The sequence below is a fragment of the Aedes aegypti genome, chromosome 2 (genome assembly GCF_002204515.2).
Source record: "Aedes aegypti strain LVP_AGWG chromosome 2, AaegL5.0 Primary Assembly, whole genome shotgun sequence".
Lineage (NCBI taxonomy): Eukaryota > Metazoa > Arthropoda > Insecta > Diptera > Culicidae > Aedes > Aedes aegypti.
The window spans coordinates 257391016-257417554 of NC_035108.1; the positions used below are offsets into that span (position 1 = coordinate 257391016).

The window sequence follows — 26539 nt, forward strand, 5'->3', positions numbered from 1 at the left end:
GTTTAATACAAATTGAGAATTTTTTAATCATAAAGTAAAAAAAATCAACGATCAAAGAAAAATGTTAAAATTGCACTTGAATTCTGTTAGTGTAAAATGAATTATTTCAAACGGGAGAAAGGAAAGAAAAAATACGCAGCATTTAACCATGACTCACTTTGAGAACCAGTAGGGTAGATGTACCAATAGTGGAGGTACTAAGCACTATTGAACTTCATTTAACCGCCTAAATTCAAGAAGCGCAATTAATGTACATGTTAATGTTGTAACGGGAAGTGTGAAGCTCAGAATCGATGTTGGCAAGCGGGAGCCCCACGAAAAACCTTTCATTCCATTCTGACTTTACTATAGGAGTGAGGCGTCAAAGTTGTGCCATGCCTACTAGATCGTTTGATGTTCGATCCGCTGCTACATTCTCGGATGTCTTTCAACAGGCTTTTGATTGTCAGCCATCATAACAGGGTTGGAAGACAAGATCTATGACAATGTTCATTCAGTACCACACATCCTCCCTCTTCTCAGGAAAAAAAAGTTTTAAGTGATGAGTTTTCACATCGTTTTCGTCATCACGAAAGCTTTTAGGAATTCAGGATATATCTTTCACATCGCTATGAACTTCCCCAATGTATACTGTCTCATATCTCAACTGTTCACTTGTACATGCGACTTGGACAATGTTCATTCAGTACCACACAGGAAGTAACGACCATTCATTCAATGAGAAAAATGATTTCATCACAGTAATCCACGGCATGTCAGTGAAAAATAATACCTCCACTATTGGTACACTGTTCCTTTAGTTGCGGTATATTTTTAATTTGTGTTCCTATAGTTGCGGTATCCGTGGTTTTCTTATGAGATCCTCCACTATAGGAACACTTTACCACAACTATTGGTACAAGCAAGAACAGTTTTAGCAATTTAAGTGACATTTCATCAGTTTAAAGCAATTTAAACGTTTTTTCAACTATTCCGTGTATCAACAAGCCAACACGTCGATTGGCAGTGTCAGTTCTGTGGCTAATGTAATAAAATCAGTGAAAACGGCACTACCGCAACTATAGGAACACCCACAACTAAGGGAACACTTACCCTACTCATTTGCTGATTATGAGGTATAGTCACACGAACATGTTATATTATAGTATCATCGCAAACTATGAATTACGCCACATTGTCACCATTTTATGACTCCATACAGTCAAGTACTAGTATCATAATCGAAAGACATCCGCCAGACAGAGCGCTAATAGCAGACCTTTTTTCTTGTATTTTTCCAGATGGAGAACTAGAAGCAGAATGGTTGAATGCAGCCGGATTTCCACAGTTGACCAGAGCCTTCGAAGAGGTAAGAAGCACATAAAAGTGGCTACATCTCAATTAAAAGGCCCCATCGAAGGGTCGTAAACGTTGTTTATGCAAAACAGTCAGCTGAAAAACCGTTCATCGGTAAACGCCCAGAAAGGGGGAAGTTCTAATCAAAGTGCTGGACATTATATCAGTTATGGCCAGAGCTTGTTTTTGTTTTTGTCCCCATCGGATGCTAAGTATTTTCCTCCTCATCTCGTAAACTGATTGATTATACAGAATTGGACATATCGCGAGATGTCCAATGCAAATTGGCTCACGTGTTGCGAGTGCCAATTGGCACATCGTCACCATTCATTGCAACCGCCATATGTTATCTCGAACTGTTACTGATTTCCAATGAAGTGATAATTTTTCCATTTGATCAAAGATGGAAATGGCAATTAAGCAGATGTCGTAGGGGGAGATAAAGGCCTCAATTTAGAGGGTAATAGACGCAGAATAGAGATAACGATTTGAAGTGCGGGGTTGTAATCAACTTTGATTCACGGGATTGGCAATTTAAAATAGTTCACAGAATCAACTTGTATAATTCCGTTTCAATTTCAAATCTGACATATGTGTACTAGGCCGTACCTTATTTTTCGAAACGGTGAAATGTTATGAGTTCGTCATTGTAAAGTGCTTGTTTTGGTAAGAAAGAAATCAAGTAAAACTTTGAAGTCCGTACTTGGACGCTGAGCGGTCCCTCAACGGCCCTGAAAGTATCGTGTGTAGATGCTCCCGTCGCAAAATCAAGCTCGCTGCTCTAGTGAAGAAAATAAACTTCTGTGACTGACTATCAACGCGCACAGGAGAATTTGTTACTAATGGCTTTTCGTACTCATGTCGCGTGAACTAGAGCAGCGAGCTCGATTTAGCGATGTCATCTACACCTCATACCTTCAGGTCCGTTACGGACTTCAAAACTTCAAAAAACCTGATTTTTTTTCTTACCAAAACGAGCACTTTACAATTTCGCATTTTTGAAAAATAAGGGACGGCTTAATGTATACCCAGTGTAAGGGCAAGCTCACCTCTTGTTCTAAAGGACGTTATCATTATGTTGATTTAAGATTTTTGAAAGTGTCTCTTCTTGTGTCGTTTTTCAACAGGGCATAGGGCAAGTTTGCCTCTTGTATGAGGCAAAAATCATTAATATTATTATTTTCTCGCCTAAACAGTACATTCTATAGTAATAACAGATAATAACTGCAGGATAAAATTTAACATTATGGTAAAACCGTAATTTTATAAAATAAGTTTAATTTTCATCTTTTTCGGCTGTCGGAATAATATTAAAACTATTCAGAAACCCTTTTTGAATGTCCTAGATGATTTATTTTGATTTTAATTGGTATGAAGCATTGATTTAAGATAATATTTGATAAGAAAAACTAAATTTCATTTGATATATATGAGGAAATTGCGGTGTCCCTCTTGCCCTATAGACATAATATTTTTATACATGCAAAACTTAATGTCAAAAGAACTTTTCTGCACAACTATATTCAACAATCGTAAATTATTAATTGGCCAAGAAAAACCCCCATGCCAAAGTGGATCATGGAAGTGCCCAAGTAGCTCTGCATCCCACTGTGCGTAAAAATTATTATGTTTTGGATTAAACGGAAATCAAACCTTATTTTTCAGTGTTACATTCTTATAATTTTCGTGTTGGCCGATTTGAAGACATTTTTAAATTTTTAGTAAAATAAATAACTGTTATATTTACACAAACCTCAATTGGATGTGACACTCTTGCCCCGGATTGCACACTTTTCTCATGTCCTTCTACCCCTACACAAAAAGATAAACTATAGATATGGATCAGCATAGTATTATATATTTTTTTTTAATTGTGAATTATTACGATAATTGTTTAAAACTATTAATATTCGATATGTTTAGTGGAATACCCAAATAAATGAAAACAGAATATAGTACTTTCACTAGAATCAATTGAACAACAGCTGAGAAATCGCGGTGGGCGTAAAGTGGTTGGCAGCGTCTTGTAGAAGACCTGACTGTACAGACGACAACCTGGAAGTTGTGCCAAGCGTATATTTTTTAATTATTTTAGCCCACCAGATGAGCTGACGGTTCCAGGGATTTCGCCAGGAATATGTACAGCAGCTCCTTCAAAAATACCATCAGAGATTCCACTAGAAACAAGAATTTCGGATTTTTTAATTAATTCCACTAACATATTTTAGAAAAAATCACTATCGTCACACTTCCGGAAATTTGTCCATTTATTTCTGAGAATTTTATGGAAATTTCTCCAAAACTCTTCCAGGAATCTTGTGAGGTTCAGTTAAGGTTTCCTCCTGGGATTCTTCTTGGTGATTCATCTCACTTTATAGCAGGAGCTTCATTTGACCAAAAACTCTTCTGGGAAACTTCTTCTTCTTCTTTCTGGCGTTACGTCCCAACTGGGACAAAGCCTGCTTCTCAGATTAGTGTTCTTATGAGCACTACCACAGTTATTAACTGAGAGCTTTCTTTGCCGATTGGCCATTTTTGCATGTGTATATCGTGTGGCAGGTACGAAGATACTCTATGCCCTGGGAATCGAGAAAATTTCCTTTACGAAAAGATCCTCGACCAGTGGGACTCGAACCCACAACCCTCAGCATGGTCATGCTGAATAGCTGCGCGTTTACCGCTACGGCTATCTGGGCCCCTAAATTCTTCTAATCCTTCGAAAGATCCTTCCAGCAATTCCTCTAAAGTTTCCTCCAAGATATCATCCGAGCTATTCTTCACTGTTTTTCAGTAATTTCATCAGGATTTATTTCCAAGAATTTAGAATTACTTTATAAGCTACTGAATTTGGTTTCCTTTCTTTCTCCAAGATTGAAATGGATAACGTAACATAACAGATTCTTCCATGAATTCTTTCGCATTTTTTCAGAAGTACTATCAGCACATACTCCAAATTTTAAACTTTTGACGTACTGTGAGTTTTCCGCTGAATTGAATTCAAGAACTTTAGAGACCAAATAGACACCAAAAAGAGATCGAACAGGAGTAAAAAATATGACGTACGGGAGCAAAAACGACCAAACGGTATTTAAAAAATACAATCCAAACAACAATCAAAATAAAAAAGTTTTAATCATAATTATCAGTAGATCCAGTCACATATTTTTCTAAGAATATACAGTTGTGTTCAGAATAATAGTAGTAAAAGCCGATTTCCATACAAAATGCTCAATTTTGACATTCTGTTATTTTGGTTGCCTATGAGCAATCAGTAAAAAAAATTAACAGGAAATTGTACCGTAAAATGGGGTGTTGAGGACTCGTGGGGTTTTAAGGGATTGAACTTCTCAGTCAAGTTTGACAAATCACAGAAACGTGGAAAATCGATGTATAAATCATCTGAAATGCTCAATTTGTTCGGAGGATTGTGAGATATTGAAAACTTTTCAAAACATTTTTGTTCGAATTTTATGGACTAAATACATTCATCTACAAAACCATGAAATATATTTGAGAAAAATTCGCGAGTAACGTTGAAGAAAAGTAAATTTAATTGAGATCATAGTGCAGACAAAAACTTCTTAAAATTATATCTGGGTTTTGATTTTGAGAAACTTTTATGAAAAAAGTCTCGTTTTGAAAATAAGTGGGGTGTTAAGGGATTATCTATTCTAACTTTTCTAAGTTACTAAACTCATTTGTTTTATGCCGTTATGTATTTCAATATAGCTTTGGGTTGTTCCGTAAAGTTAACCTGCATGGAAAGTTAAGGGGTCTATTTCGTAAGTCACTGAATATCACCAGAAAAGACTTATCTCAAAATTTGGTAAAATTGTTAGGAAAATGTAGATTAAAACTGAATTGGGGATACGACTGTAATAGTTATGTTCTAGGTTATGGCTTTCACTCTATTATGCTCAAAAACGGATTTTAAGTGTTCATGTCCGAAACGTCGGATGAAAACTTAAAATCCGTTTTGAGCATAATAGACTGAAGGCCATAACCTAAAAGATAAAAACTGATTAATCTAAATACACTTTGTCCAGCTAGCTTAAGACCACCTGATTTTTTTCAGATCCAATAGGAAAACAGTTTATATTTATGACCCACCCTATGACACTTTGCTTGTATTTGTGTAAGCAGTCGAATGTACGAGTAGTGGTGGATGATGATGAAGGATCAGTGTTTATTCGTCCTTCGCATACTTTTGCGGTGTCCATTTAAGTTAAGACCACAAGTGTTTTACGTGTGTTTTGAAATTTTTAAGAAGAAAAAGTTCATTATGTCGAAGGGAAAAGCACTGACGGATAAGGAGAAAGGCAAAATAGAAGCATTTCACCGGGATAAAGTTGAAATCAGAGAAATTGCTCGTCGGATTGGCCGGTCACATCAAGTGGTCCTAACTTATCATAAAAATCCTTCCGGATATGGCAAAAATCGGAAGAAACCTCGCAAATCAAAGCTTTCCGGACGAGAGAAACGTGAAATCGTTAGAACCGCTTCGAACTCCCAAAAATCGCTGAAGCAGATTAAGCAGGAGCTGAATTTGAACGTTTGCCGGGAGACTATTCGTCAAGTTTTGGTCCAAAGTCCGTACATAAAAAGGGCCAAAAAGGCAAAAGCTCCAAACCTTACTCCATCCCACATCGAGAGACGCTTGAACTTTGCAAAAGCCAACATGAATCGACAGTGGACCATGGTAAGTTGTGAAAAGGGCGTATTATTTTAAAGCAATTTTCAGCGTGATTAAGGAATGTTTATTAAAAAGTATGTTTTCTTTTTTGTTTACTTCCAGATGATCTTCAGTGATGAAAAGAAGTTCAATCTGGATGGTCCCGACGGATTTAATGGATACTGGAGAGATTTGCGGAAAGAAGAACAATATTTCACCACAAGAAATTTTGGTGGCGGTTCATGCATGGTTTGGGCAGGATTCTGTGCATCTGGAAAGCTGGACCTTGCGTTCACGTCGTTCAAAATGAACAGCAAGGACTACATCCAGGTGCTAGAAACGCGTCTTCTACCATTCCTGCGCAGATTTCGACGCAAAAAGTTCACTTTTCAGCAGGACAATGCTGCTATCCACACAAGCAAGGAAACCAAACAGTGGATAAAGGACCCCAAAATCGATCTGCTGGACTGGCCAGCGCGCTCCCCAGACCTAAATCCTGTGGAAAACCTCTGGGGAATCCTTGTACGCAGGATTTATGCTGAAGGTAAGCAGTACGCCACTGTTGATGAGCTCAAATCAGCTATTTTGGAGGCATGGGGAAATATTGAGAAGACTGTACTGGAAAACTTGGTTAACAGTATGCCGAACCGAATGTTCCAGGTTATTAACAGGAATGGTAAGGTGACCGATTATTGACACATTTTTTTCACTGTTTATATAGTTTTTACTGTGTAAAAGCGAACAATATATGAAATGGTCCTAAATAAAATGGACAGCAAAAATCAATAAAGTTGCTCTAAAAAATTAGATTTATTCATTAGTCGTAAGTTAATCATTACAAAATACTGTACAACTGAAGTACTCAATAAAACATTCACAACTACTTTGAAGTTCAACAAAATTTGTTTCATTTGTTCTAAAATGTAGGTGGTCTTAAGCTAAATGGACTCAGTGTATGGGGTTTTCATGATATTTTTTTCAAAAGTTGTTCCATCGCATTTGTGAAAAGTTTGGAAATAGGAATGGTTATCTTATATGAGATGGTTTTGGAGCTATTGATTTTTTTTAATACTACCTGCGTCCTAGATAAACAATAATAACACTGTTCGACAAAAAAAAGTGGATCTGAATGCACAGAGACCGGATACCCTGGGCTCGAAAGTATAAAAATAAACAAACATAATGTCGTTTTCAGAATGTTCGTGTCTGCCCCAGGTCATTTTTAAAATATACTTGAACTTTTTGCATTTTTTATTTAAAAATCTAATCTAATCAATAAACCGACACAGTGTTTTATATTCAGGACAGCGGAATTCATGTGCCATATAATGTTTTCAACTTTAAATACAATATGAAGAGTTGTAATAAGATTTGCAGCGAGCCCTCCGCCCTTTTTTGTACCATCCCCATTTTTAAAGTACCGTAATCCGGGGTATCATTGATCAGCGGGGTAACATTGATCGGAATGACTCATCTCGTAAAAAGTTGGTATCATCATTTATTGATGAATCATTTCCAAAGCATGAATGTTGCTTCTCTTTCTTATATTAATAAGCTATTAAAAATTGAGATTTTTGCAAAAAATTGCGTTAGCTTTATGCGTAAATTTGTCAAGTTTGCGAAACAATGATTTCAATGGTTAAGGATGACACTACCGTAGATTCATGTCTCACATAGGTTCTGCAAGCGATATGAGCAAGGAAAATGCGGTTCTCACTAAAAATGGGCATCGCCCAAAACGATTCCGCTGTCAAAACTTTTATAAGTATGTTCAATTAGGCAACATTAACGAATTACTGTTAAGAATGTAAAATTCCCTTAGGAAATTGCCTACCTTTAGGCGTATTTCGCAGTTTGAGGTGTTTTTTAATTTTAAATTAACTCAAAAAGTAAATGAGATGTAAGCGTTTGGACATCATATTCGGCTTCAGGGGCCATGATTTAAGTAAGTAATGACATTTTCAATATTACCGAACGTTGTTTACATGCATGATCAATGTTACCCCATATCAGCTAAATGAAAATATCACATAAAACATTTTTTTAAACATGCTTAAATCTTTCAAAAAACAAAATACAGTATGTAGTCACGAGCTATGGGTGGCAGTACTTGTTTTAAAAATATAAAACTCAGAACATTTGCATTTTTGAATTAAATATTTAAGAAATATCCTAAAAACTGATCAATGTTACCCCGGATTACGGTATCGCAAATGATGGAATATTTGAAATTCAGGGGGTTGTCAAAATAACTGGGACAGGCAAAAATCGGGCCAACTTTGGAATGCTGTAACTTTGACAAAAATGACCGATTTCAATTCTTTAAGAAGTAATGGACGGGTCAACTAATCTAGTTTTGAGGTGCATCCATGGAGATGAACTATGACCACCGGATACCGGTGATAATCTGGATTTCCGGAAGCATGTCTTATGCAGTAAAATTATGACGTGTTTTTAGCAAAGGTCTCGGCTAAAAAATAAAATTTTACTACACATGAAGATAGAAGATCAAATTCTGAAGCGATTGGTGTGCCAAGTATTAAGATCGGTCTAGAAACAACCAAGATATGGCCATCGGTGCCGGTAGTGGATCCGAATTGGGATCAAACAATTTATTCACTCAAAATATGTCGCGCAATATTGTTTTCTCCCTAGCTTATCATAAAATACCCTATTATAAATTGAAAACGAGTCTTGTCCAGATTTGGACACTCATGGCGCCGCCAAGTACCCCGGGAGAACTTTGCATAGGGGACATTTCGATTTTGACACCAAAGCATATCATGCGACGGCTCATTCTTCATATCTTGTCGTAAGTAGGGCAAATGTAGACTCAAAATAGATAGTTGACTACAGTGACTACTTCCGGGACCACCAGATGTCCCCGAGGGAACCTGTAATTAGGGACAATTGAAATTGAACTCCAATACATATCGTGCGACGTTTCATTTTTCATGTCTCGTGCTAAATAGGGCTATTGTAGACCTTAAGTGGATATTTGACTACAGTGGCCACTTTTGGGACCACCGGATATCCCTGAGGGAGGCTGTGATGTCCCCAATGACAGATTCCTCCGGGAAATTCTGGTGGTCCAAAAAGTGGCCACTGTAGTCAAATAACCACTTAAGGTCTACAATAGCCCTGTTTAGCACGAGACATGAAAAATGAACCGTCGCACGATATGTGTTGGAGTTCAATTTCAATTGTCCCTAATTACAGGTTCCCTCTGGAACATCCGGTGGTCTCAAATGTGGCCACAATATTTTAATATTCACATTGAGTCTTACAGTTGCCCTGTTTACGACAAGACATGAAGACCGAACTGTCGCATGATATGTTTTGGTGTAAAAATCGAAATGTCCCCAATGATAGGTTCCTTAAGGAACTATAAGAGGGTCCCAAAGTTTCCATTGTAGTTAAATATCCATTTTCGGACTAAAGTTGACCTATTCATGACTAGACATGAAGAATGAGCCGTTGCACGATGAGTATTGGAGCTCAATTCCAATTGTCCCCAATAATAGGTTCCCCAGGGGACACCCGGTGGTCCCAAAAGTGGCCAATTCAATTAAATTCCCATTTGAGTCTACAGTTACTTTATTTACGACAAGGCATGAAGAAAGAGTCGTCGCATGATATGTTTTGGTGTAAAAAGAGAAATGTCCCCAATGACAGGTTCCTCCGGAAATTCCGGTGGTCCCAAAAGTGGTCACTGTAGTCAAATATCCACTTAAGGTCTACAATAGCCCTATTTAACACGAGACATGAAAATGAACCGTCGCACGATATGTATTGGAGTTAGTTCAATTTCAATTGTCCCTAATACAGGTTCCCTCCGGGACATCCGGTGGTCCCGGAAGTAGTCACTGTAGTCAACTATCCATTTTGAGTCTACATTTGCCCTATTTACGACAAGATATGAAGAATGAGCCGTCGCATGATATGCTTTGGTGTCAAAATCGAAATGTCCCCTATGCAAAGTTCTCCCGGGGCACTTGGCGGCGCCATGAGTGGCCAAATCTGTACAAGACTCATTTTCAATTTATAATAGGGTATTTTATGATAATCTAGGGAAAAAACAATATTGCGCGACATATTTTTGAGTGAATAAATTGTTTGATCCCAATTCGGATCCACTACCGGCACCGATTCCGGGTAAATGGCCATATCTTGGATGTTTCTGGACCGATCTTAATACTTGGCGCACCAATCGCTTCAGAATTTGATCTTTTATCTTCATGTGTAGTAAAATTTTGATTTTTTTGCCGAGATTATTGCTAAAAACACGTCATAATTTTATTGCATAAGACATGCTTCGGAATCCGGATTATCACCGGTATCCGGTGGTCATAGTTCATCTCCATGGATGCACCTCAAAACTAGATAAGTTGACCCGTCCATTACTTCTTAAAGAATTGAAATCGGTCAATTTTTGTCAAAGTTACAGCATTCCAAAGTTGGCCCCAATTTTGCCTGTCCCAGTTATTTTGACAACCCCCTGAATTTCAAATATTCCATCATTTGCGATACTTTAAAAAAGGGGAGGGTACAAAAAATGGGGGGAGGGCTCCCTGCAAATCTTATTACAGCTTTTCATATTGTATTTAAAGTTGAAGACATTATATGGCACATGAATTCCGCTTTCCTGAATATAAAACACTGTGTCGGTTTATTGATTAGATTAGATTTTTAAATAAAAAATGCAAAAGTTCAAGTATATTTTAAAATGACCTGGGGCAGACACGAACATTCTGAAAACGACATTATTTTTGTTTATTTTTATACTTTCAAGTCAGAAGTGTCCGGTCTCTGTGCATTCAGATCGACTTTTTTTGTCGAACAGTGTAATATAAGGTTATTCTGATCTCTTTTTGGAAAACTCTTACTCGTAGTCATGTGTTAAGTGTTGTCGAGCATTGAGTACATTGTAGTATAGTGTGTGCGATTTCCGTTTTATATTGGAAACTTTCGTTAAGATTTTTTTTTTCGATTATGCCATTGGGTGTTACATGCAAATCCGTTTATTTGGGGTGGTGCTTTATTGAAAAGGCAAATTGGACACTTACTCTATTCAACTGAAAACTTGTTGAAATTATCAAAATATAGTTTTACTTACAAAGCTCAAATTTCTTAACACCCCATTTTGCATTTTCGTCAAAAATCACACATTTTTATGATTATCTCTCATCTCAATCTTCATTAGAGTTTTCAATCCCGGGAACATTTGGAACAAATGAGATTTCCCGGGAAGTAATTTTCCGCTTCCCGGGATTCCCGTATTTCCCGGGAAGCTCTATTTCAATAAATAATTGATCATCTATATTAAAATAAAAACCATCGTTCAATTTAATCTTCATTTATTGAGCTGATTTTCGTAATCGTAATCTTCTCGTGATAGTTATCAAAAAAATGCATATGTTTCTGACGATTTTTTTGCCAAGAATGTTTATATAAAACACAATATAAAGGATATTTACTTAATTAAGGGTTTCTGAATCTAGTGTGGTTTTCAAAAAAATAATAGCACGTCTAGTTTTTGAAATATTGGCTGTTTGAAAATACAAAATTTGACATTATCAGCCAACTTGCATGCAAGTTTGTGAGCTTGAAAGGCAATTTATTTGCTTAATTTACCACAGAATCCAAACTTTATGTGTATAAAAATACTTATCAGCGAAGTTCATAATACTATCTCAAAAGTTAGTTTTTGGTGTTATAGAAAAATATTGGAAGTTTTGTATAGCATGTAGAAAAAATCGATTTAATCTAAATTTTATCGTGCAATTTCAATATAATTATATCTGGAAATGAAAGTTGAAGTCCTATTTTTGCATGCTTGCTGGACTAGATCACAAAAAGTTTGATGAATCATATCTTCAATTTCATGGAAACATCAATTAAACCAGTGTGTTATACAAACTTTGGCGAAGTGTAGCTAAAATTTGTGTCGTGCAGGAACATATCTGAGAACGGCGTTAGATTCAGCGATCCCAAATCTACAGACACATAATTTAATGTTTGAGACACGCAAAAATATAATTTTTGTTGCGCTGTGTAACAGTCTCAATTTTCAACGAAAAACTAGTTGGTTTTTTATCTAATGTTCGAAAAGATTGATTTAATGTTGGAAAATATTATTTGAACTTTATACGATTTGTCTAGAATGACCTCCACATGGATTTTGCTTATATTTATAAAGTTTTTTGTTTTGATCCTAGCATCAAACGAAGCCAAAAGATTTTTTTTTTTTTGAGAAGTACAAACAAATTACTTATAAAAAAACAAATAACCGTACACATTTACTGGTCTAAATTATAACATACATATGCATGGATAATTAAAAAACACTCCTTCAAATTAGCTTGATTTCACGTTTTTCATGAATTTCCCGGGATCCGGGAATTCCCGGGAAATGAAAATTTTCATTCCCGGTTCCCGGGAAGTCAAATCCCGGGAAAATTGAAAACTCTAATCTTCATTGTAATTGGCTTTTGATATACACGTCGGGAGAATGGTAGGACTGTATTATGTTCAATTATTGACATACTAGAAGTTGTTCAAAATTAATGTAGATTTTTTTTTTTTCATCCCTTAACACCCCCATTTTACGGTATGCTCAATTAATTGTTACAAAATTTGAAATTTTTCAAAGCACCTGATGAAAGTTTGAACACTAGGTGAAATCGTTCAAAATAATAGTAGTTTTCAGTGTATTCAGAGAGTGTAACAGTTCGTGGCACATCGCAATCGGAGAGCCATATGAATGTTTATATTCACTCTCGTATGGTAGGTAAGTGGCGAGAGAGTGTTCTTGAACCGCGGGCCAAATCACAGAAACAATTTTGTTGTCGCGGGCCACATTTTTAAACGCACAAATATTCGCATTGAAATCTGACAAAAGTCAGTAAATGAAATTCATAAATCTGAAAAAAATCTGTGAATAAATTAAAATTGAAAATGCTAAGCATTCTGCAGAATATTGTGAGCATTCCTTTCAAAATTAAATAATAATCCAGCTCAGAATATTTTGAAGAATCTTAGAATTTTGGATCTGTGGGAAAATGCCCAGGATTTTATAAAAATCATACTTTTAATTCTATCAAGAATCCGACCTAGTATTATAAGCATAATCCAGAATATGCTACAATCTTAATCAAGCTATAACGAAAACCTCCGTTCCTTCAGAATCTTACTCAATAATCATTCGATAGCTTGAAATCTTTGAGAGTGGTAAAAAGTAGTGATCCTTTATAAGAGAGATGAGTGGAAGTAAAATGGAACGATTTTGCAACAGACCATCAGTGCTGAGTTTGCTTGGTGTCGAGAATAATATTGTAACACGGACATGACTTCCTCAATGCAAAAAAGTGTTTTTTGTTTCGTTATAGATTTTTGAGCTACATTTCCAAACTAATAAACAGCAGAAAAAATCAACAAATAAATATTGCATTGACAGAAATTCAAAAAGGAAAATATTCCATATTTTTTACTCTGTTCAAAACAACTCTCACCGAAATAATTTCAAGCGGATTACATTACTCCTCAAGAAAAGTTCAAAACAAACATAACGCATGTTCGTTTGGCTCACGCTTTGACAGCTCTCGCTGCTCGATTGGCTCACACTTTGACAGAAGTGTCAGCTTCCGCGTATCTCTCTTATAAAGGATCACTAGTAAAAAGTAATTCAAAAAAAACCTGCTCAAAATTGTATTACAAATTCGCTTAAGTTTTTGACAAAAAGTAACATAGCGTTATATTGCAATCTAGCCCCAGAATTTTAGAGAATTATGTAGAAAATCCTGGCTAGATGTCCTTGTAATCCTGGTGGTAATTCTGTGAGAATCTTGTCAATGTTTTCCATCAAAGTCGGATCCAGAATTCTTTTTTAAAATCCTCTACAAGGTTTAGCAAAAAGCCCGTTTTGTTTATAATACTTTCAAGGATTCTGCGTGAATAACGCCTAGGTATTGGTTAAATTTATTTACAGGATTCTGCGAGCCTTTTGGCCATAAGTTTTGTTCAGGCTACATATTTTTATGTCAAAGAAAATCATGGGTAAAAACATTCCCAGAATTTGAGATTTAGAATTTGACTCATGCATAATATTGAATATAAAAGAAGATTCAAAAAATCAAACAAAACAATTTAAATAATTACCTAGGTAAAATATCAGGTTGAAACTCAAATGAAAACTACATAGTCCTGGTATGTTGTAACTTTAGGTTAGTAGAATAGTCAACGGGCCAAATATGAGGAGAATCTTCGAACCTTCCGCGGGCCGCACAAAATGAGTTCGCGGGCCGCGGGCCGTACGTTGGGCAGCCCTGGCTTAATCCCTGCCCAGTTATGATTTTGTAAGCTTTCTGGACAGACAAAGAATAACTCATCGGTTATCTATAAGTTATCGGCTGAGTTGAAACAATTTGAAGTTGTATTCAAACCACTTGCGAAATTCTCTCGAATGTATCTCAAGGATTTTTGTAATATTAACTGATCTTTGGATCTTTTGAATGTGTAATTCTGATCTTTGGTTTCTTGATGGCTATCTGATCTGGCAAAACTTTGGTCGAATTTGTTGACATCGTCGATATCGATGTTTCAAAATTCTATACCTTTGTCATCGTTCGATCGATTTTGACAAAATCACAAATGAGTTGTATTTTAATACATACATTAAAACTTAAGAAATTCGGTGACGGTTTTAGACTAAGGCAAAAATTTGTTGGCGGTACCTAGGTTATTTTTTAATTAAATTTATGCAAAAAAAAAACCCACATAAATTTTTCCTTTGTTTTTTAATCATTGTATTTTTTTTTTTTTTTTTGAGACTATTGCATACAAATAATAAGAATGGTCAATTTTTAAAGAAAAATTCTCAGGTCAATAATGTGAAGCGGCTCGCGATATAGCAAGGTGAAAAAACAGGCTCTGATCTAGTGGGAACGTAACGCCAGTAATAAGAAGAAGTGTATGAGATGATGTCAATTCACTTTATCGTGAAAAATCATAAAATTCAAGACATCATACGACAACAGCAGAAGAGGTTCCAAAAGGTGAATCAGTTAAATATAATGTTTATTTTTTTTTCTGAAAATCTCATCAAACGAATTCTGAAACTTTATTTGTGGTTACCCAGTTCTGTAAAGTTTAATGGTCCTACGACTGACTGACTCCTAAAAAGTCCATTTGCAAGTCTTATAAAATATCCATTGTTCAAAGGATCCCACTTAATCTAGATACGTAGTACGTATATGTAGTAAGTAGTTAAAAAAAAACTCTGGCCAGTTTTTTTTTTTTGGTTTTTCAGTTTAAATCTTAAGGAATACATTGACAAATCTCTTATTTCTTATTAATGTTTTTTCAAATACTTTTCGAAAACAATCTTCAATGAACTCTTGGGAATATCTTTGTAAAATTGCTGGCGGGATTTCTTTTGTTAGAGTGTTCTCAAGTAGGATAACGTTTTTTATTCCCGACACCTCTGATTCACTTCGGCAGGGTATATTTTTCTGAAAACCTACTGAATTCATTATCGCAATAATATGACCTTTATATATTGCATCTTACTGTCGAGTTTCGGACAATTTCATCACCAATGCCAAGGGCCCATTCACATATTTCATAACGCTAGAGGGGGTGGGTGGGTGTCCCAACGATGTTACGGCCCATACGAAAATTGAATAATATTCATACAAAATGCGTTACAAGGGGGTGGGTGGGTGTCCAAAAAGGCCAATTTCAGCGTTATGAAATAAATGAACGAACCCCAAAGTGAATCATGGAGTTGAAAATCCTAAGTAATCGATTACCGTACTTGTTCTGCATGATTTTTTGTTCGATTTGGTTAAGATCCTTTTTGAAAGATTTTTATCTTTAGATTCTTGGAAAAATATTTTTAGGAGATTCTTGGCTAAAATATTTAATTTCTTTTTCAAAGGAACGTAGCAAAGACCTTAAATTATTTGTAGTGGAAAACGAAAGTAGGTAATAAATATTGCTTCAAAATCAATTTGCATCCTTAAAAAAGATTGGGAACAGTGATCTACACCTTCTATTTTCCGTAATACCGTTGATGAGTCGTATAAAACTAGTCGACAAAAAAAATGCGTCTTTTGATACGGTTGGCTTGATCGCACGCTGATTGGCCATGATCTTGAACCGTACTAGCTTTTTCTCGTCTTCAACTTAGCCATTCAGTTAGTTTTACCTATTTTTCCATCACCGTTCAGAAAGTCATAATTTGGCTTATCTTGTCCAATAAAAAAATCCCTATTTCTTTATCCTACAGGGCCGCGAGCTTTCCACTTCCGAACTTGTTCCAGTGATTGCGGGACTCTCAGTGGCCCACGCAAAAGCGGTCAAACACCGCGTGGAAGCTCTTAACAGAACAGTCCGCGAAGGACGCCGTAATCGGGGCAGCAAAAAGCCGGACATTCGCGATGTCTTCCGTGACGTAGATTCGTCCAGCACGGGGACGCGTTCCAGAAGTGCAACCCCCGATTCACTGGACTCGCTGCCAGGCGACGACAGCTGGAACAATGGAAACCACTAATAAATAATCATCACCATCATATCCCGAGCTTTGTGTCCGTTTTTGACGGGGGCAATGGGCCCGTGGTGCGCCCAACACCGATTCGCAAGCAGCATCTGCGTCGAACGCCCAGTGCACCGCTACGTGGTTCTGCCGAGCTGCTTCCGCGGTTCACATGTTCGCTGTGATATTCCCTTCCATAATGGTGAGTACAGGCAAGGATTTGAGATGTAATGAAGGTCATGGAGTATCCTTCCCGTTATATATTTACAGAAGGATAGAGTTATTGAACTATCAGAGATTAGGAAACTATACACATACCAAGGATTCGATCAGGTTCAGATCCATCCTGTACAATTGGGTAAGACCTTCATACTTATACTTTTTGGGAATACAAACTAATTACATGCTTGATTTCTCTAGAACGCATGGTGGTCAACACATTTCCGGAACTCGTAGCCATACGAATTTGTACAATGACAATCAAAGCAATGAAGATTCGGGAAACTCGTCGTCGGAGCAGAGTCCCCCGAACTCACCGCCTCGCAGTAGTTTGCTTTGTTCTGTCGAGAACTCTCCCCTACGCTCGTCCTACGAACCCGTCAGTTTCGAGAGCATGATCAAACAGACATCGACGCCCCATGAGTCGTCGCAAAAGCCTGTGGCAGCTGCAGCAGGATCACCGTGAATCATGCTGCGATATAGATAAAGTATCCGAAGGTGACTTCAAACGTTTACAACCACTGCTGTGGCTGGAGCTGGCCTCCTTATTCGACAAGAATCACGTCGCCCTGGACAAGCGGAAACCATTCAACGAAACGAAAGGAGGAAGGAAACGTCTTTGGAGTGTCACTAAACGCCCTGGTGAGACGCGACCAACAGATAACCGGAGAAGATACCACCCTAGTGCCTCTGATATTGCAAGCGATCTTATCCGAGCTAAGGTTACGCGGTGCTAAGGAGGAAGGCATCCTGCGAGTGCCAGGACATAAACAGAAGGTACGCATTTCATGTTGCAAATCATCCGCGAATCGTACAAATCCGCCATTCTCTTTTCAGACCGAAACACTCTACAATGAAATCGAACACAACTTCTACTACAAACCGGAGAAAGTGGAACCCCTGATCAAGAAGGCAGGCGTACATGATCTCAGCGCGCTGCTCAAGCGATGGCTGCGAGAACTACCTCAACCCTTGTTGGCAAACGATCTGGTGCATTTATTCTACCAAACGAACGGTACCCGTTGCAAACCATGATCATCTGTCGAAGAACCCTACTTAAATTTCATTGATCTTCCAGTTCTACCCTCCTCACGACCAGTACAAAGCGTTGGCCGTGCTCTGTCAACTGTTGCCGCACGAGAATCGCAACACGCTGCGGGAGCTGTTGAACTTCTTCCGGCTGGTGGTGAATCTGCAGGATTCGAACAAGATGTCTCAGCAGAACGTGGCAACCATCATTGCGCCGTCGCTGTTTCCTCCAAGGTAAGTGCTTCATTGGATAGGATGGACGCGTTCTTAAGAACGATTCACATGCAACCATTGTAATGGTCAACTTTTGAGAATGAATTCAAAGAATTCCCTGCTTCAAAGATTGTAAACTTCATTGTAAGAGTCTATCTAAATGTAACAGAATAAATGTAAATGTTGCCTCGGTAAATTGCTTCTTTTAGCTGACTTAACACATGTCAGAGGTGTCCAGCCTCGGCAGGGCTAATCAGCAGCAGCCGTTAAAATAGTTGAAAGCGCCGCTATAGCCGTAGATGGTATATTTAACGTGGCTAACGGAGCCGAACTTGTCATCGACCATTATCCCAAGATGCCTTAGAGATCTGTTGGACTCTATGGTGAAATTATCTACCGAGATAAGCGCCCTTTACTCGGACTTACGGTTCAATGACCACCACCACCTCAGTCTTGTGATGAACCAGTCCTAGTTTCATTATAACCTTATCCATTCCTCAACTATGGAAATAAGGTGCGGTGCTGCTGTCAACGCTACTTCCTCCATCGATTCGCCATAGACCACTAGGGTGATGTCGTCGACGAAGCCAAGAATCTTAACACCCGTCGTAAGAAGCAGCATTCCATAACATCGAGCCAAGAATTGAACTTAAGCTACTCCCGTGGTAATTCGAACGCTTTTCTGCTCTTACTCTGTGTCATACAGTAGAATCCTACCATCAAAATAGCTTTCTAGAAGCTTACACAACTGCACCGGTACCTTGAAGCGGTGAAGCGCGTGTGCTATTGCTTCCCAGCTTGCGCTGTTGAACGCATTCTTCACATCCAGAGTGACAACCGCGCAGTAACGGATGCCGCTCCTTTTATGCTCGATTGCCACCTCAGCTGTGTGAACGACCGACTGGAATAGCGTCCAGAGTAGATTTACCTTCCTGAATTCAAACTGGTTGTTGGACAGGCCGTCCGGACTTTCCGTAATACTGTTCCGTAGCCTGTTGGAGTATCAAACCTGTCCAAATAACTTGCCCGTCGTATCTAGTAGACAGATAGGACTATACGCCGACGGACCTGCTGGCTTCCCCGCCTTTGGGTAGTAGCACCAAATTTCTGTCGCTTCCATAGATCCGGGAGATTCCTTGATCTATGCAGCGTTGCATCGTGGTTCTGAAAATATTCGGATCCACATTCACTGCCGCTTTTTAAGGCAACATTCGGGATACCATCGGGGGTGCCTTGTTTGACGCGAATGATTTTACGACTAACGCCAGCTCTTCGATTGTCACCCTCGCCACTTCTTCTCCTTCATCTGCCGCATACGGCGCTGGGGGGCCATGGGCTTGTGGGTTGATGCTAGAAAGTACATCGATTATCGATCGCAGCAACTCGGGCGACTTCTCTTGGGGCGCTATTGCACCTTTGGTCTTAGCTATTTCCACTCTGTAGGCGTCACCCCACGGACTCGAATTAACACTATCATCATAGACTATCAAAGCATGCCCGTTTTCGACTCTTGATTTCCATTTTGAGAGCTAAAGTTGTCTCTCTGAATGCTTCCACTGTGTCTTCTCTTTGTGCTTCTGTGCGTGCGCGTTTGCAATCTTCGTCTAGCCTGAAGGCTAGAAGGATTTGCAATTGATTAGCACATACCGGCCTCTCTAGGAGGGGCCGTTCTCGGCATGGAAGCATTACAAGCTCGTAATATCACAGCAACTATCTGTTCACCGTTTAGGTCCAGAGTGTTTCCTTTCGTGCCTCAGGACTTTGGTGAATACTTCGACGTCGAAGCGCGCTGTTTTCCAACCTCGCACTGTCCTCCGCCCGCTTGGTATTGTACTACAGCGAGTCGATTGATGATCGCTATGAGTAACCGTCATCAACGCGCCAGTTCATGGTACCTAAAAGGTTAGCACTACAAAAACGTCACGTCGTTAACCGATTCTGCACCATTTTCTGCGGAAGGTACTCACTGTACCCACATTTGCCAACTCTACATTCAATGCGGCCACGGATTCCAACAATAGTTGGCCTCTTTGGTTGGTGCATCCAACAATACATATATCAATCCACTGCCCAAGCATTCAAGTTACCAGCTATCACTTACTGACTGCCGGGTTAGCTAGTTCGGCTATCATCCTGTCGACCCATGTGGGAAAAATTCCTCAATCGAACCACCTTGGGGGCGTGCGTAACAACTGCAAAACCGTCATTTCATATAGAGACTACTTCTTGGATTGAGATTCGTCCTGTCGTCCCTATAGCAACTAGCTGTTGAGACCTATTCGCCACCCAGTTCCCGTTGTTGGCTGGTATGCGGTATGGGGTCCGATAGCAATACTACGTCAGTCTTGGTTTCCGAGACTGGACTGCCAAAGCAGCTTCTGGGCTGCATCACAGTGGTTCAAATTAAACTGTGCTTACTTCCGTTTTGGCTGCTATGATACTCCGCTTGTGTCCGGACATTTGGGTCCGCCCGTTAAGTGTCCGTTGTCTGCTCTGTCGACACATATTAGGCACTTAGCGATTTACTGACAATCGCTTGGCCCTATGGCCTTCGGGTGCCACATTTTCTGTACATCTTACTTCTGTCCCATTCAATTCCACGACTTATGGCCCTTCCCGAAACACTTGAAGCAATCTTCAGAAGGCTGTTGTATGCTCAGCCGGCAAACCGACCAGCCTACCTTGAGTATGCCCATGTTCTTCGCTTTGTTGACCTCTGCGACCGGCAAGCCTGATCGCCGCCACCTGGGGCCCTATCTAAAGGTGAATGACCTTACTAGCTACGTCGATGTCACACTGCTCTTTGAGGGCAGCCGAGACCTCCGCTGCATCCGGTGACCTCATCCAGATTTATTACCTGGAGAGTCGCTTCAGCAGTAAGGGATCTTACATCAGCCTTGTCGCCAATCGGATCTTTTCACCAATCCTAGCTTCGCCTTATGCTCCGCGCCGTCTGCGCCCCAATGGCGATAACTTCTCCGTGGCTTCGCATCGCCTTCAGAACCTCGGGCGTATTTCGCTTCCTTCGTTTTGATAACGAGGGCATCGCCGAAATTCCTACGTTTCGCTGTTTTCGGTTTAGCGCTCTCCTTGGGCTCCGTTTTCGGTTTCCTCTGTTTTTTCTTATTTCCAACTTCGTATCCACGGGTTGCTGTTGCCTTGCGCCCGTGGTTCCTGTGGATGCACTGCCTGGTTTAGGCTACCCTGTGACTCTTTTTTCTTGGCTTTCTTGGCTTAAGCTTGGTGTTGGCCTCTCCTTTGTTGTCATGTCCTACTTGATCGCGGGGCTTGGCTCGTACCAGCTTTTCCGCTCTGAAGGACGGCCGCAAAGGTCACTTTTCCCTTAGCAAACATAACGTCTTTTCCGCTACGTATTCATCCTCGGAAGGTCCCCTCTTCCGCACCGCGTATCGAATAATATCATCAGACATATTCACGTTGCCTGTGAAGGAAAATACGTCAGTCTGACACGACTTTGTGTCTCTTTTGCCTCTACCTTGCCAAGATGTTTCTGGCTTTCTCGTAGTCTGCTTTGCAGCTAAGACAGATTGTTCGCAATTTCAGTCAGACCTTGTTTTCAAAGTCTTTGCTGATATTGCTTTTGCAATCAAGTTGCTCAGCAGCTACCTGCATTTTAGGGAGGAATTCCCTATTGCGATCCATGGCCTCGATTAGTCCCTGGCATCGATCACCTCACATGTTGCACTGAAGCGGCCAGTGCCTGCCGTCATCACAGTGTCTAGGCTTTTGCCCCCACCTGTTCTCACTTAGTTGATGTTGTCGCCTCCTTCCTTGGCGGGAACCTTAGCCGGTTACTGATAGGTCCAGAAGCCTCTCCTTCACATTTCCGCTAGTTGTTTGTTTTGCGGGGATCTGGGGGGGTCCCCCCTAAGTGCCGCTATCCAACTCCGCTGGAATAGCCGCCTTTTATGATCCCATGGTTATCTATGCAAGCAGGGAGGCCATGCGCTATTAACCCACTCGCCGTTTCGGGCCAGTGTCACCGACCCTCCTAAGAGAGTAGAATGTCGCCGCTGTCAGCCTCAAAGCATATTATCCAGTACATGTATCGTTACTTGTCCTAAGTCGTGTGCTGCCAGTATACATAATTGGGGCCGTACTGGCCCTGGTCCCAATGTTCTCGAAGCACTCCTACTCGTAGTTCCAAGCGTTATCCGTTTGTATCCGCGACCAGAATACCCATAATCAGGATCTTACTGGTATCAATCTTGATGTGCCGGTTGGCACTCCTGTTAGTTTGGGCTAGGAGTGCTTCGGTACTTTGAGCGGCACCGACGCTTTGAAAGAGTTGCATTCGGATTTTTGTTGGTTTTATGAAGGTTCATCAGAGCTCACTGTGCACTCCACCACATCCTGGGTAACTCCCAACTCGCAGAGGTCCTGGGGGGGGTCCGTTAAGGCCCCTGGACTATTTCGTCCCTGGTGCCACGACAAACGCCATGTAAAACGCATAATGTGAAACCATAAAGGTGAAAATTTAAACTAAATTACAACATCCTCATAAGCCACCTTTATTTAGCCTCATGTTTGTGTAACTGGGCCTAAATTTTCCACGAACGCGTCCAAAAATTTTTGTTGAAGCATTTTCTTGCTTGCATCTCGATAACTACTTGACAGATTGTGACAAAATTGTACACATGTAAGCAAAACTAGTTTTACTCAATATATTATCAATGTTTACACATGCAATAAATAGTTATAACAGAATAGTGTTATATTTTTTCGAGTAAAAATAAATAAAAGTAAAAGTACAAGGAAACATGCAGTCCTAAATTTAATCCTTAATCGAACCTATATTCATACGTACCTATTTCTGCCTCGACTCCACAGGTTCATCCATCCTCCCGACAAGAACAACATCGGAGCCCAGGTCCGCATGGCTGCGCAGTGTTGCCATCTGACGAGCGTCCTCATAACGATTGCCGACGAACTCTGGCGAGTGCCAACCCGGCTCATCGACCAAAGCAAAATGATCAACAAAAATGGACAGGTAAATTCAAAATCCATCAGTTTGAAATCATATTCATCTGCTGTACTTTCCACTTTCAGCCCAAACGACAGTTGACCCGCAAAGCCAAAAATCCTACTCCAAGCAACGGTGACTTTGTCATCGATACCAACCACATCCACAGACTGGTTATCTGACCAGAAGGCGGTTCAGCCCATTCACATTTCCCCTTTAGCCTAAGGTACTACTATTACGCGCAATCAGGATCTTATCATAAATGGTGCATCTTTTCGCCGACCACGCTGCCGGACAAACTGGGCGAAATAATGAATCCCAGACAGTATCAATTTACGATCACAATAAACCTTAATAGTATACTGCTAAGCCGTATATCACTTGAGTGGGCGTGCGGTTCAGACTGCACTTTGTGGCAGTTTGATGTCTTCTCACTTGTTATAGATTGGAAACGTAGGCACAAGCAATTTCCGCTAATTATTTAAACAATCGAATGGTTTGTTTTACCACGTGTGAGTGTTTCTGGTGTATCTTGCTCTTCAAGTGCTTACCCCCAATTATTGCGTTTAAACGATAATTATTACCCAAACAGAAGAGAAAGTACGCGTGTGTTGCTAGATTTAGATATTTCCATTCGGTCCCGATTGAAATGGAAATGAAACTAAAAATAGAATTAATGGATATCATCCGCTAAATTTAACCTCAACTGTATTAATACATTTAGTTTGGGAAAATTTTCCGGCAGCCATATAATCAGGAATTTGAAGTGCTGTCTGCGTGGCACGCTGATATATTAAGAGAAAGAAGAATCGTACAGTTTCGCGTACATTCTCTAAAGCTAACAGAAGAAACTGGAGCATACGTAACTCACGTCAATTGATGATGATAGTCATTGTAATCTGTATTTATTACGGTATTATAGTCAAAGATTGTATATATTCTGATGGCAATCAAACTTATAATGTGTATATATAGAAGTGATCAAAATACGATAAAATAAATATGTACCATGATGTTCTTCGTAAATTCTGTGTAAATCTAGGGGGAAAATATCACATCCAAGTTCAATTAATTCCATTATTAGTGTCATTTGTACATCACATTTATTTATTACTATTTGTCCTATCAGCCGGTGCCGACAAATGGCCAGCCTCTCTGGGCCCATCTTTCTGAATTCAGCTCCGATACCATCCTTACCAGCAGCATTTTTGTTCTCGAGCTGGTGAATGGCATCCTTAATCTCCCTTAGAAGGGGACTTGGTTCCATCGCCCGCAATACTGACGAAGGCATTTCCTCCGTTTACCTAAAAGAACTATATATTACGGTTAAAAATATTCAGAAATTCGACCGGTGGTAGTACTAGATATGGGGCTAATAAGTGTATTATTTATTTATTTGGTTTTACATCAATTAGCTTGATGAAATCTCGCCTACAATATTTCGCCAATTCACTCGGTTCATGGCTGCTTTTCTCCATCCTCGACTGCGACCCACGCTCTCCAGGTCCTGATGCACCTGGTCAATCCATCTAGCTCGCTGCGTTCCACGCTTTCTTGTTCCGACCGGATTCGTAGAGAACACCATTTTTACAGGGTTGTTGTCCGGCATTCTTGCAACATTCTACACCTTCAGAGTAGAGTACAGTAGAGTTGATGGTTCGTTCTTCGCCGCCACACACCTTTCTCCTGCACGCCGCCTAAGATCGTCCTTAGTACTCAGCGTTCGAGCTTGCAAGTCCTCCTCGAGCATAGTCAACGTCTTATGCCCGTACAGGGCTACCGGTCTTATGAGCATTTTATACATCGTGCATTTGGTGCAAAGGTGAATCTTTCTGGACCGCAGTTTCTTCTGGAGCCCATAGTAGGCACGACTTCCACTGATGATGCGCCTTCGTATCTCCTGACTAACATTGTTGTCAGCCGTCAGCAAGGATCCGAGGTATACGATTATCGTCCACCACCTAGAAGGTATCCCCGTCTATCGTAGCACTGCTTCCTAGGCGGGCCCTGTCATGTACTTTGTTTTCGGCGCATTCACCAATAGCCCGACTCTTGTTACTTCGCGTTTCAGGCGGATGAACAAATCGGCCACCGTTTCAAATTTTCTTTCAATAATATCCATGTCGTCCGCGAAGCAAACTAATTATCCGAATCTCTTGAAAATCTTGCCTCGACTGTTAAGTCCGGCTCTCCGCATGACACCTTCAAGCGCAATATTGAACAACAGGCACGAAAGTACATCGCCCTGCCATTGTCCCCGCCGAGACTCGAACGAACTGGAGTGTACGCCCGAGATCTTTCTAGACAACGCAACATCTTTGACCAGAAGGGTCTTTAATTTTTGCTTCTACTCTAGTCTAAGACTTCCACTACACGTATAAATGAACCTTGCATTCGAACATGGAATCAGTCATACGTATAGCGGTAGTGAAGTGCTTTGCCTGAGGATTTGGGAAAGAATGGATTATGTGTGGTGTTTTGTAAATAGCTCTGTGGAACAAATTTGTTATTAGTTAAATAATTAGTTAATCTGATTTACCTTTCAATGTATAATAAGAAGGATTATAGAAACGTTATACTCATCGTTTTCTCGGCAATTACGCTGCCATGAAAACGATCTACTTATGTAGCTAAACAAGCAGTAAAGCAAGTAATCTGTTATTTTCGTAACTATTCGTCTGAACTGCGTGTATCAAAGTTTTGTTCAACGTCGTTGCTGTACCAACATTTTGTTTTATCATGTCATTTGATTGACATTTCCAATTTAAGTATTGTCTGTTGAATTAAATCTTCATTCTGATTTGTCGTTTCAGTAATTAGAATCCAGTTTGTTATCCAAACTTCTACAAACAAAGTCAAGTAAACTACCTGTGTAACTAATTGTTTAATCTGAAATGATTTGTTTTACGCTTAAAGTTTTTTTAGGGTACCGCGGGGCAAGTGGGTAAATGGGGTAAGTGAAAATAATAGATATATTTTACTGAATATGTGAATTGACGTTTTATACTCATGCGTAAACCTTTGAGGCCATTGAGAACATTACGATAGGTAAGAGATTTCTGAGATTTATATTATAGCATAATAGAGCGAAATATTGTTAACCTGTCAACTATCACTCCGTAACAAATAGGGTCCTAAAGCCCTGTCCCAATTTAAGTGCCAAACGCTTAAGTTTAGGCCAAAAACACATGTTTACTCAATTTTCTAATGTTTTTCGTTGGTTTAAGCCCAAAAAACATTTTTTTAGATTTTGTCACATCCTTTGGCCTAAACTCAAATTTTAGGTGTATTTTGTTTTCCGTGTCCATTACGAAATGTCAGATAGGAACAACCCCAGTGGTCGAACTAAAACCCCTGTGGTGTTTTTGTCGACTAAGCGAATGTCAAACATGATCAAAAGTGTCAAGGTTCATTTATGGACCAAATTTTTAAATTAAAGTTTAAACATGATATAGCCATTATTTGAGCGGGAAAAATTGCTAAAGTAGTGACAGTAACATGCTTTTTCGTGTTATTAAATGAAAACAAGATTTCATTAAAAAGTTTAGGACCC

At 39.6% G+C, this 26539-nt stretch overlaps 1 protein-coding gene across 1 annotated transcript in view; it reads left to right on the plus strand.

Annotated features, from left to right (window-relative positions):
- LOC5565618 (rho GTPase-activating protein conundrum) overlaps positions 1 to 24012 on the plus strand; it is a 354294-nt gene extending 330282 nt beyond the window's left edge. Inside the window, 13 exon segments of the mRNA XM_021844844.1 lie at positions 1281 to 1348; positions 16296 to 16553; positions 16556 to 16692; positions 16694 to 16747; positions 16812 to 16845; positions 16847 to 16899; positions 16962 to 17191; positions 17193 to 17352; positions 17354 to 17537; positions 17598 to 17775; positions 17840 to 18023; positions 22854 to 23013; positions 23073 to 24012. Of these exon segments, the coding sequence (XP_021700536.1) occupies positions 1281 to 1348; positions 16296 to 16553; positions 16556 to 16692; positions 16694 to 16747; positions 16812 to 16845; positions 16847 to 16899; positions 16962 to 17191; positions 17193 to 17352; positions 17354 to 17537; positions 17598 to 17775; positions 17840 to 18023; positions 22854 to 23013; positions 23073 to 23168 (1796 nt within the window). The 3' untranslated portion in view covers positions 23169 to 24012.
- The last annotated feature ends 2527 nt before the right edge of the window (positions 24013 to 26539 follow it).